At 34.6% G+C, this 14,105-nt stretch overlaps 1 protein-coding gene across 2 annotated transcripts in view; it reads right to left on the reverse strand.

The window, feature by feature from the left end:
• Nucleotides 1-14,105, reverse strand: part of Tusc3 (tumor suppressor candidate 3) — a 232,246-nt gene that overhangs the window by 120,886 nt on the left and 97,255 nt on the right. For both annotated transcript variants that reach the window (XM_076852440.1, XM_076852439.1), the window contains exons 3-4: nt 11,624-11,741; nt 644-784 (exon numbers count right to left, since the gene is read on the reverse strand). In XM_076852440.1, coding sequence (XP_076708555.1) covers nt 644-784; nt 11,624-11,741 — 259 coding nt within the window. The remainder of the gene's footprint in view (nt 1-643; nt 785-11,623; nt 11,742-14,105) is intronic.

Below are 14,105 nucleotides of genomic sequence, written 5' to 3' on the forward strand. Positions count from 1 at the left end.
AAATCATTTTTTGGCTATGCCATAGCACATTTATTGAGTCTCTTATTTTTTAGACATTTGATTTATTTCCATTTTTTCCATTAAAATGAAAGCTGTTAAAAATTTTCTATGACTAAGAATCTGAATCATCCCTAATTACATCCTTAAGTTAAATTCCTAGAAGTAGAATTAAGTTAAATTACAAAAGACAGATTTATAACATATACTGTTAAAATAGTTACATCATTTTACAGTTGTTAGAGCAGTACACATAAGTAGGTATTTTTTTCATATGGTTCTAAATTCTATTCCTATTTGCACAAAAGATAAAAAATTTTATCACTTGGTTTTTAATTAAATTTCTTAAATTGCTAATATTATTAAACCACTTTCAATGCATTTTCACCCCCCCCCTCCAATTAGCTTGGGACTAACTCATGAACTTTTTAACGGTTTTTAAAATATCAACCAACCATTGTTCTAAAAACCATCTGAATTCACCTAATCGAAGTTCAGCTTATCATTCATTAGATATCAAACATAGTTTTCTCTATGCTAGAACAAATATCCATACGCACATTTTAAAATCCTATAGACTTATTAAAATACTCTAATAAAACAAGCTAATCAGTCTATTATTACAATGTGGGGAATAAAAGCATACATGAACGTCTGTTCTGTCAGCAATCCACTTTGCTAGCTGTTCAGCTGCAAATCCAATTCTTTGAAGGTCAAAAGTATCAGCTCTCTTGGGTCTGCCTTTTGGAGGAAAATGCATAAATGTAGGAGCAGAGTTCATGTTGAGCTGTAAAACATGATAAAAAACACTAAATATCATCCCAACATTATCTATTGTAGATCTAACATTTTATACTCGTTTTGCCTGAATTTTGGAAACAGACTTTATTTAAAAATCCAAATGGCTTTTGAGAGCTTAATTTTTGTTTTTATGCATCCCAATGCACTACTGAATGAAAAAAAATGGTGAATTTGACTAACTTCTCTGAACTCTCACATTTAACATACATTATTAATATCCTCAACTGCATCCTCTACATCTTTACAGTCATTTCATTCTTCATCTTTCTAGAATTTTGTAATTAAGGTAAAGAAAAAGGTACTAAAAGTGTCAGAAATATTGTGATTTTACAACATATAGACATTATTTTCCTTCTTAACCAACTATTGAAATTTGGCAAAAATATACATATTAAGAAATTAATTTCAAACACATTATAAGTAGATTTAATTTCCTATAAAATTGAAAATCTTTTTTGTAGTAATAATTATTAAACAATAGAAATTGATATCTTTTGTCTAAATAACTTAAAATTACCAGAGATTACAAAAGAAACCGACAATATAGGCTTTTTTCTGTTCAACATGTCTATTAATTCTAATGTCTAAAATAGTTATATCACCGGAATGTTTTCCATGGGTAATTTCCATTTGAAAAGCATACTAAGCAGAATACTATCCTATAGTAATTATAATACTTTTTAATGATATGAAGTCTAAAAATATGTATTAGATTAATTTATATTGAGGAGCAAACTACAAAAGTATACACAGATTAACATTCTGTTGCCCAGCAATTATTTTTAAAAACCCTTAAAATGGAAGGCCAACAGTTAAATATAGTTCATCATTTCCTAATAATCGGAATGAAATCAAAATCAAATCAATTTACATCCATTACACAATTAAATTAAGAATTGACATCAAGGTAAAGATACAGTAAAAGTTTATCTACCAAGAGCAACAAAGTTTACAGTCAGGACTAAAACAGCTTGTGCCCTATAAATGAACTCTGACTGTAGCTGTCATATTTACAATAACTTCCAATTTATACAGCTTTATTCAGCTCACTACAAGTTGCATACTTGACAGAAATCTATTCCAAATATTTCTCATTTTTAGTATTACAAATTCAATCAAATTTTCATTATTTACCTTCATGTTATCTGCATTAGTACTTTATAAATACTACCAGTAAATAATAATATTTGGGCCAGGTATATTTGGGCACACACCTGTAATTCCAGAAACTCCAGGGAACTGAGGAGAATGATTGCAAATTTGATGCCAACCTCAGCAACTTAGCAAGAACCTGTGTCAAAATAAAATAATCAAAAGTACTGGGGATGTAGCTAAGTAATAAAAAGCCCCTGGGTTTAATTAATTCCCCAGTACGGAAAAAAAAAAATGCTACTATATAGGAAGAGGTGGGATCTTTGAGAGATGACTAGGTCACGAAACTCTACCTTTCTGAGTGAGATTAGAGGTATTATAAAAGGGAAAGCTGACTCCTCTTGTTTTATCTGTCTTTCATCACGTGATGACATAATAAGAAGGCCCTTGAGAGATTCTGGCACCTTTACATAAAACATTTATATACATTTCTGTTCATTATAAACTCATAATATTCTGTTACAGTAGCACAGAATAAGAAAACATTTAAGGAATTATTTTTTCCAAAGGGATACACAGTTTATTTATTTATTTATTTTTGGAATGGTTTCTCTTCTTGCTCTTCATTCCTGTACCATACAACTTTTCATTTATTCTACAGAATTTAGATTTAACTAACTTCTGCAAAATAATAATAATAATAATAACAATAATATAATTTGGGGAGAAGGAAGACTGCCACACCAGTATGACTGAATACACATTTATACACCAGGCAGAGAATTAAACACCTACATATATTAGCATTTCATTTTAATCTTCCCAAAAGTCCTAAGAGAAAGGCACTATTATTTTACCTCTTAAAGATTAGAAGAGAGGGGCTTAAAGAAAGGATCACACAATTTACAAAGGTCACACAGCCAGCTATACAAAGGTTCAGTTTGATGTGGACTCAGGTTTCCTAACTCACTCTCTTTTTTTGTTTTTGTTTTTGTTTTTTTTGGTACCAGATTGAGCACAGGGACACTCTACCACTGACCCACATTCCCAGCCCTATTTTATATTTTTATTTAGAGACTGGGTCTCACTGAGTTGCTTAGGGCCTCACGAAGTTGCTGAGGCTGACTTAATTTTCAATCCTTCTGCCTCAGCCTTCTAAACCACAGGGATTACAGGCATGCATAGTTCAATGCCACTCTATGATGATGCTTGTAAATTGTCCACAATTTTTTTTCAAAATAACTTTTTATAAAAAATTTTAAGCTAGTTCATTTTAACAGTAAATTATAAAAAGTCCCTACAATATGCTGCAAACATGAGACAGATTATAAAAGATAACATCATATAACAGACACATTACATATATATGAGAAGTGTCATACACACATATACACAAATATACGTGTTTACACACATAAATACTCTACATTAAGAGTCTATTTTAGTCCATTTTCCTGCAGTGAACTTTGCACACATGGACATTTAGTAACTTTGCTTAAACTGAAAAAAGCACGAGGTTACTAGTTCCTTTCTTTCCTGTATTTCTCCCACTCTAGAAGTTGTTCACTTGCATTTTTTTTTTCAACGAATACACAAGAGAGAGCTACACTCAACATCTAAGTATAATTAAAAGGGAGGAAGTCCCTCATACTCCTTCTCTTATAACAATCAGAAAAATCCATACTAGAGGTTAATATTTTAGTTTTTTTTAGTCATGTAATTCAAAGAAGTTCTTCAAGGGCACACTAAACAAAGCACAACATATATCTGTTTAATAGCTGCTTCTAACACACTATATTTATTAACCCACTGGCCTATCATCCAATACTTAGCCTCAGCCATTCCCATGTAAATTACACGTAACTGAAGTAACTCTGAGAAGGTCTCCCCAATAAGCTAGGAATTAAAAGTTTCTGTACGTCTTAGTTTTATCTTGAGATACCAAATTATTGCTGACAGTACTTTAAAACACTGATTTAAAGGAACAACAAAATAAAACATGACTCACTGGGAAAGAAAATATAAGCATTATATTTTCCCTTAGTAGTTCTCAAGAGGAACAAAGTACATATTTCCCCACTTTTGCAGAATAAAATTCCTCATAAAAATCATTAACTTCTAAAACTTTGTGGATTTCCACATTTAAAATGAAAACCAAAGTTTCGGAAAAGACAATGCAGATCTCTATTAAGAATTCTGGGAGGATCCAAGATGATGGGCCAGAGGGAGGCTGCATTCTGTGTTGCTCCTTGACCTGGGATTCAAGTAGCGGGAAGACTGTTCCTCTGCAAGATATTAGAGGACTCTAGACAGCTGCCCATGCATTGGACCTCTGGCTATCATGTCTGTGTGAACCCCCATCTACTAACGTGGGGCTTGCCCAGGTCGCCTCCATCTTGGGATACTGCAACCACTGTGGGAGTCCCCTACATGCAGTAGCCTGCACCTGAGGACACTACACAGAGTCTGAAGTCAACCGCCAGCCATAACACTGTAAGCCACAGAGCAGCATCTCTGAACATGCTGCCCAACACCACCACGAGGCCCCACTAGACCCAACACCCCCGCACCAAAAGCAGCCGCCTCCATCTTGGGACACCTTTATCACCATCTTTAGTTGGGACAACTCCCAGCACAAGACATCGGCTGGGGCTTAGCAACAAAATCAAGGTACCTATAATCCACAACTCCCCACTCTCCCCTACAGCCGCTAACCCGGTACAGGGTTTACAGCCAAATGGCCATCCATAGCTACAAAATCTGGTCCAGAACTACACAATACAAAACAGCTCTCGGTGACAGATGTGCAGCTCCCAGAGCACAGCCCATAGACCTCGGGAGAGAGAGTTTCCTAATTGGGAAGTAGAAAGGGAAGGGGTGAGTGAGATACAATTTAGAGATCAAATTAGAAACAAGAAATTGTGAGGTCTACAGGCAATATAAGGAGATAAGACCAGGTGCCTACATCACATAAGAGGATCCCAAAGGAGTCAGCTAAACCCCACCTACAGGAGTTCTACCCTGCAAGAAAGACCAACCCTCCCACCCTAATAACCTTCACCATTCTGAGGGTGGAGATACCAGCAAACAATAGACAACCCAACCTATTGGATGAGAAGAGAAGCAAGAAAGATACTGGCTTGCAACAAAAACAATCTTTTATATTCCGTCCAGATTTTTTTTCTCTCTCTTTTTTTTCCTTTCTCTCTCTCCTCCCACCCTCACATTCCCCAAATCTGTAAAACCAAGTACTTTTCATGAATTAGGCTACTGAGGACTGGGATGTCTGAATAGTATATTACAATTGTGTTGTATATTCTTTTATCTCCTCTTTTTATATTTTTTATTTTTCGTAATACTTAATGTTTTTTGTACTCTCTCTATTGTCTTCCCACTTACTTGTCAATCCAAAATCACTTTCTCTCTCTTCTCCTGCTACTAACCAACTTCTTTGGATTCCTCTTTCATGCTTCCTAATATATAATAACTCTATATCCTTATCTCCTACCTACTCAACAGCTCCTGCTACACCTCACCCCTGGTTCTTTGTATACTATCAGAAACTGTAGACTTTTTAGTAAACCTACTGTTTATATTATAGATAATAACTGAACTCACCATTTCTGTATATTGCGGAAGGGGAAAAAAACATATGTCCTAATACCAGCTATTTGTTTTAAGGCTATTGGGTTTATTGTTTGTATTGGGATGTTAATATTGTTCTCCCCCTTAAAGGAGAGGTATTGGAACCCTGCAGGGACACTAAAAGCCTATAGGGTAAAAACTGTCAGTGCTAGAAGGGAAGACATACAAACCACATGAAGAAACAAGGGAAGAAAGTGCCCCAAACAAACCAAGATACTACATTACTAGAATCCATGACCAACACAGCAGAAGAAATGACAAAAAGGAGTTCTGCATGTACATAATTACAATGTCCTGTGAATTATAGGGTGATATAAGAGAGCAAATACAGGAGGCAAAAGATCGTTTTGATAAAGAGCTATATAAATACAGGAAGCAAAAGGTTACTTCAATAAGGAGATAGAGGTTCTGGAAAAAAAAAAAAAGAAATCCTTAAAATGAAAGAAACAATAAACCAAATTAGAAACTCAATAGAAAGCACCACCAACATATTAGGTCACTTGGAAGACAGGACCTCAGACAATGAAGACAAAATATATAATATATCTTGAAAAGAATGTTGACCATGTATGTGCATGATAAAGGGGCCCCTAGAAGTGGGGTAGCCTCTCCACTGTTGAGCACTGGTACCTGCTCAACTGAAACTGGCTTTGCCCTGACTTCCTCATCCCCTCCCCGGCCTTTGTCCAAGCCCCTCCAAATTTAGGAATCCTTGCGCCCGCTCAGTAGTATGAGGGCAGCTGACTATGGCACTTGTCCATGCCAGGGCACGGGTGCATTGGGGGTTGGGGCTTTGGCCCATCCCTGACCCAGCCTAAGAAAGTACGTGGGTATGAGCATAAGCGGGAAGTGCTCCTTTTTAGCTAGAAGGTGGGTACTGTGTGGAGGGGGTGAGGAGGGGTGTGGCTTGACTGGATTGACAGTTGGCAGTCACTTGACAACCTGGAATGTCTGTGGGTGTGGCACTGATAAAATGGGTGGGGCCTAAGTGGAAAAAAAGGGTTCCAAAAAATGATAATAAAATGACTTTTCAATCATTCCCAGCAAAAAATATGGTAAGATAAATAGTAAAGATGGTAAGAAACCTTAAGTACAGAATTCAAGATATATGGGATAACATAAAAAGACCAAATTTAGGAGTTACTGGGATAGAGGGAGGCATAAACCAAACCAAAAAAATGAACAATCTATTCAACGAAATAATATCAGAAAATTTGTCAAACATGAAGAATGAATTGGAAAATCAAATACAAGAGGCTTACAGGACTCCAAATGTACAAAATCATAACAGATCCACACCAAGGCACATTATAATTTAAATGCCTAGCATACAGAATAAGGAGAGAATTTAAAACCACAAGAGGACGGAATCAGATTACATATAGGGGGAAAACAATCAGGATATCTGCAGATTTTTCAACCCAGACCCTGAAAGCTAGAAGGTCCTGGAACAACATATAACAAGATCTGAAAGAAAATGGATGCTAATCAAGAAACTTATATCCAGCAAAATTAAGCTTTAGATTTGATGACAAACTAAAAACTTGCCATGATAAACAAAAGTTAAAAGGATTTACAACTAGAAAGCCTGTAGTACAGAACATCCTCGGCAAAATATTCCATAAAGAGTAAACAAAAAAACAATAAAAATCAGCAAAGGGAGGTACTATGCTAAAGGAAATATCAAGTTAAATACCAAAAATAAACAAATACAACCAGGAATACAAATCATGTCTCAATAATAACCCTGAATGTTAATGGCATAAATTTACCAATCAAGAGAGACAGACTGGCAGATTAGATGGAAAATAAAAAAAAAAGACCAAATAATATGCTGCCTGCAAGAGACTTATCTCATTGGAAAAGACACCCACAGACTGAAGGAGAAAGGTTGGGAAAAAATACACCACTCACATGGACTGCAGAAACAAGCAGGGGTTTTTATCCTCATATCAAATAAAGTAGGTTTCAAGCCAAAGTTAATCAAAAGGAATAAATAAGAACATTTCATATTGCTTAAAGGAACCATACAACAAGACATAACAATTATAAATATATATATGCCCCAAACAATGGAGCATCTACATTCATCAAACAAACTTTTCTCAAGTTCAAGAATCAAATAGGCCACAACACAATAATTCTGGGTGACTTTAACTCACCTCTTTCATGACTAGATAGATCTTCCAAACAAAAGCTTAAAAAAAAAAAAAAAAAAAAAAACTACAGAACTCAGTAATACAATCAATGACTTAACAGACATATAGAAGAGAATATTTCATCCGTCAACAAATGAATACACTTTCTTCTCAGCAGCACATGGATCCGTCTCTAAAACAGACCATATATTATGTCACAAAGCAACTCTTAGCAAATACAAAAAAGTAGAAATACTACCCTGTATTTTGTCAGATCATAATGGAATAAAATTAGAAATCAATGATAATATAAAAAACAGAGACTACTCCAACACCTGGACACTAAATAATATGCTATTGAATGAACAAGGGGTTGCAAAAGACATCAAGGAGGAGATTAAAAAATTCTTAGAGGTAAATAAGAACACTGACACAACATATCAAAATCTCTGGGAAACTACTAAGGCAGTACTAACAGGAAAACTCATTGCAAGGAGTTTGTTCCTTAAAAGAAGAAAAAGGCAACAAATAAATGACCTAACATTATATCTCAAAGCCCAAGAAAACAAAGAATAAACCAAGGCCAAAAGCAGTAGAAGACAGGACATAATTAAAATCAGAGCTCAAATCAATGAAACTGAAACGAAAGAAACAATTAAAAAATTAAAAAAAGAAAAAGTTGGTTCTTTCAAAAAATAAATAAAATTGATAAACCCTTAGCTATACTAACAAAGAGAAGGAGAGAGAAAATTTAAATTACTAACATCCATGATGAGAAAGGAAATATCACAATGGACACTACAGAAATACAGAAGATAATTAGAAATTATTTTGAAAATTTGTACTCCAATAAAATAGAAACTATCAAAGGCATTGAAAAATCTCTAGAGTCATATGATTTCCCAAAACTGAATCAGGATGATATGCACAAGTTAAACAGATCAATTTCATGCAATAAAATAGAAGATGTCATCAGAAGCCTACCAACCAAAAAAAGCATAGGACCGGATGAATACATAGATGAGTTCTACAAGACATTCAAAGAATTAATACCAATACTTCTCAAATTATTTCATGAAACAGAAAAAAAGGGAATACTTCCAAACTCATTCTATGAGGCTAATATCACCCTGACTCCAAAACCAGAAAGAGAACATATCAAAGAAAGAAAACTTCAGACCAATATCTCTAATGAACACAGATGCAAAAATTCTAGCAAATCAAATACAAAAACATATAAAAGATGGTGTACCATGATAAAGTGGCATTCATCCCAAGGGTGCAAAGATGGTTCAACATATGGAACTCAATAAATGTAATTCATTGTATCAACAGACATAAAAGAATCATATGATCATCTCAATAGATTCAGAAAAAGCACTCAACAAAATACAACACCCCTTCATGTTCAAAACACTAAAAAAACTAGGGATAAAGGAACATATCTCAACATTGTAAAAGCTATCTATGCTATGTCCAAGGGCAATATCACTCTAAATGAAGAAAAATTGAAAGCATTCTCTCTAAAAACTGGAACAAGACAGGGATGCCCTCTTTCACCTCTTCCATTTAACATAATTCTTGAAACTCTAGCCAGAGCAATTAGACAGACAATAGAAATTAAAGAGATGTGGATAGGAAAAGAAGAACTCAAACTATCACTATTTGCCAATGACAGGATTCAATATCTAGAGGATACAAAAAATTCCACCAGAAAATTTGTAGAACTTATAAGTGCATTCGACAAAGTAGCAGGATATAAAATCAACACCTATATATCAAAAGTATTTCTGTACATCAGTGACAAATCCTCTGAAAGAGAAACTAGTAAAACTAACCCATTTACAGTAGCCTCAAAAAAATCAAATAAAATACTTGAGAATCAACTTAATGAAAGAGATGAAAGACCCCTATGATGAAAACTATAGAACACTAAAGAAAGAAATTTTAAAAAGACCTTAGAAGAGAGAAAAGTCTCCCTTGTTCTTGGATAGGCAGAATTAATATTGTCAAAATAACCGTACTACCAAAAGCACTATAACAATTTAATGCAATTCCAATCAAAATTCCAATGACATTCTTCATATAAATACAAAAAGCAGTCATAAAATTCCTCTGGAAAAACAAGAGACCAGAATAGCCTAAAACAAGTAGACATTTGGACTGGAAGCCTTTGCTCTAGTAGTCAGATTGGAAACAAATTATTAACTGAGAAAAATAGCTGATTAAGAGCTAGAGACCTGAGTGCTAGCAGATGAATTCAAATTCTAGGTACAAATTACACTCGCATTCTAACTTTGAAAAAGTAACTATCTCTTTATACATTAATTTCCTCATCTGTGAAATGGAGACATAATTTCTCTCTCATTGGTCACTGTGAAGCCAAATGAAAAGAATATATCGGATGTGGGAGGCTGACTAGCTTGTGACTGGGTCCATCTCCCCTGCTGAGTGGTGTGGTCATGCTGCTAGATAGCCTGGATCTTCTAGGGTTCCAGCCACTATGTCTCCTGCATAGGCGTGCCTTCCTACAGCCCCATGGGTTGAGCTACACTCACCTGTTCCTTTGCAATATTACTCCTTGCCCTGTTTTGGATAGAATGTTCCATGGAATCGCCTTTTGTGTATCCCCTTCTCTTACACTGCCCTTGGGTGTGGCCTGTCTATATGTCAATCAACCTGCTGACAGCAGACATCATGAAGCTAGACTCAGCCCCTTGAAATCTGAACCCTTACCTCATTTGAATAGCTTTTCCTCCATAAAAGGGGTCAGCACATGGTCTCTTCTCTCTCTCTCTGTGCCAAGAGACCCTTAAGGTCAGAGGAGCTGTCACAGCACCCCCAAAGATAAATGTATTTCTGTCTCTTGTGTGGTATTTTGAGCAGCCCAATTAGCCCAGTTCCCCTGGAGTGACCCCTGAGTGTTTTAGTTGCCAGCAACCTGAAAGTGATGTCCCTGGGTGGGCAAAAAGGTCTAAGTGCTTAAACCCCTGAACAAAAGCCATAATCCAAAGCACTCAGAACAGAAGCAGAAACATAAGCACTCAGCATTAGCAAAGACAACAACACAACTTGACAACATCAATGGCAACTAGCATCTGTATACCAAATCCAATACTTTGTTTATAGAGAAGACTGTAAAGGAAGTTACATCCTTCTACTTTGCTGCCACAACAGATTAAGAGGTTTAAAAAAACAGAAATTGTTTCCTTACATTTATGGAGACTGGAAATACAAAATCAATGTGGTGGCGAGGTTTGGTTTCTGATGAAACTTCCTTTGCTAGCTTTGCTAGAAAGCAACCTTATTGCTATGAAGTGGCCTTTTTTTCTTCGAACATGCACTCCTGATGTATCCTCCTCTGTTATGAGAACATCAGTCCTATTGGATTAGCAGCTTACCCTAATGGTCTCCTTTAACCTCAATTACCTCTTTAATCACCTTACCTCCAAATATAGTCATGTTGTGATTTATGGCTTTACCATATGAGTTTGGAATGGGATAAAATTCAGTCCATAATAGAGAGAAAACACTTTTAAATAAATAATAATTTATATTAAAAATATTTATATTTACCACAATGGAGAAATTAAGGTTAAGTAAAACTTCTCTTAGGTTTTATACAAAGTATCATAAATTTGTGCAAAATATTACCTAGACCACATATAATTAAATAAAAAATAATATTAATGCATGTAAACTGCCACTGTATGCTGATAAAAACACATTTGCTCTACAATACAAACTTCAAAATGTGTTTACTCACAATGGCTGAAACTAAAATGATAGAGATAATATTAACTATAACTTCAATCAAATCATATATTTTATTTTAACTACTTATTATATTTATTAACTTAATGAAATATAGTTTTATCTGGCAAGCAAAAATGTATCAAATATAACCAACTACACTATGTATTACCAAAATGAAATACAACTTTTTTTACCTGTTGAAAAACATCTGTTCCTTCATCATAGTCCACCATACTGAAAAACAGTTTGTTACAAAAAGCAGATGAATAGCGCCAGGAGTTAGCCAATATTTGGTATTCTTCATTAGCTTGCCTAAAAAGGTAATGGAGCAAATAGGAAACATATCAATATTCAAATACAAAAGTCTCTAATAGGACAAGTAATCTAGGGCAAGAACTGACAAGTTCTGGTATGAACTGCAAGCTAGTAATACAAGTATGGTCTACAAGATAATGTTTATAAAAATAAATAAGTAAACAGAAAAAAGAAAATATTTTATGATATGAAATTACATACAACTCAAATTTTGCTGCCCATTAATAGTTATAGTGCAGTGCAGTCATACCGACTGATTTAAGTATTTCTTAGGGCTACGCTGTAAGGTAAAGGTGAATAGTTGTAACAAAAACTGCTGGGCCAAAAGTTCGACATGCTCCTTTAAAATTTACTAACATTTGTTCAAGGGAATAAAAACATTCTGTGGCATTTGCTATACATATATATGAAATTTTCCAATAATTTTTGGTAAAAGGCACAGAGCAATTTTTAAAAATATTTTCAATTGAGTTTAACAGAACAACAAAAGTCCTAAGAAAATGTAAGTTTTAAAGCTATAAATACAGGTATACTTCACCTTTATGTATTTATGTAAAAATGCTTTTAATAAACCTAAAATTAAGCACCTATTTCTCTGAGTACCTAAACCAGCTGCAACAAACTTTTTCTAAGATAATATTTATTCCTGTATTGAACCCATTTTTATTGAACATTTGCCAATTTTCCAGATGATGATATTTCCTACTAGATCCAGGGGGGAGGAGAAACAGAGAAATGGCATTGAGGAAAGAACATAATAGAAACCAGAAGCAAGAAGTTTTTAAAAAAGAATGCATCTTCTATATAGTTAACTACTCTCAAGTGTTTCTCTCGTCCTCTTCCCCCAAAATGTAAGAAATACAAAGGTAAAGTCTCAAACAGACTGAAACTAGCAGCAGATAAGAAATTTAAAGAAATATTGGAAAACAACTAGTGGACAGATTTGATAGAGAAAGCTACAATCTAAGAGGCAATTATGGAACAGTAAAAAATGAGGAAAAACACTAGATTCATAAGCAGCAGAGTCTAGAGATAAAAAAATGATCTGAAAATAAGGGTCTTATAATTAAACTTCTACTGTTTGTATAAATAGTACACATAAACTTTTGACCTCCCCAATCCTGGTGTCAGCCTTTCTACTGTTTAATGACCAGACTATATAAAAAAAAAAATCATCAGATATCAGAGGAAGACCTCACATAATTTTAAGACAAATTCCCCAAACAAAAGCAGATTCCATAGGTCAAAACACTAAAAAGAAAATGCTGATAGACTTAGAAAAAGTAAAAGACAAGCATAAATTCTTGTGAAATAATACTGTTGAGTCGGAGACAGGCAAGAAAGAAAGAGACAGAGAGAAAAGAAGAAAGAGTTTATTACTTCATTTTTGTTTGCATTAGTTCTCACTGCCCCCAATCTCATAGAGTAACACAAAGGTCCCTCATGGATGCCTACACTTACAGTCTCCTGTGTTACAGGAGAGAAACACTGAGCTGGGAGGACTGTTAACAAGCCTGTGCTCTGTGCTTTAGTTGTCTGAGACATCTAACTCCTTAAAGCTTATCGCTATACACAAAACCCTGAGAAACTGCACAGGCAAAAGAGCAGCCAGGCCTTTCGTGGCATACCCATGAAAAATGTGCAGGATGCTCATGGCACATGGTACACATATTTGTCCAACCAACAGTATTCACCCGCAAAAGAAAGAAAGATGAAAAAAAATGAAGGAAGAAAAGGAATATAAGAAACAAAGTAAAAGATAGCTCAAATTAAATATGAACATTAGAAGATAGTTTTTTAAAAATTCATAGAACAAAAAAGACAGAGGTAGAATATAAGTGGAAGAGGGAAGAAAGTAACCTGGAACTATAATCCAATAAACCACCTCAAAACAAGTCTAAATGCATAAATAACAACAACAACAAAAACAAAAATAGACAAATGAGGTTATACAGAACTAAAAAGCTTCTAGGCAGTACAGGAAATAATTGACACAGTGAAGACACAACCTACAGAACGGGAAAAAATATCTGCAAACTATCTGACAAAGCATTAATATCTAGACCATATAAGGAACTCAACAGCAATAAAAAAAAAGCAAATAGTCCAACTTAAAAATGGGCAAATAAATTGAGTAGAGTATCTCAAAAGATACAGACAGAAGTCCTCCACATCATTAGGGATATAAGAATGAAATTCAAACCATATCCTGAGATATCTCACCCAAAATATGGCTATAATCAAAAAGATAAAACAAGTGCTGTCGAGGACATGGGGAAAGAGGTACTCTTAGACATTGTTGGTAGAAATATAAATTAGTAAAGCCACTATGAAAAATGGTGTGGTGATGCCTTAAAAAAA

Source organism: Callospermophilus lateralis, chromosome 4, assembly GCF_048772815.1.
Source record: "Callospermophilus lateralis isolate mCalLat2 chromosome 4, mCalLat2.hap1, whole genome shotgun sequence".
NCBI lineage: Eukaryota > Metazoa > Chordata > Mammalia > Rodentia > Sciuridae > Callospermophilus > Callospermophilus lateralis.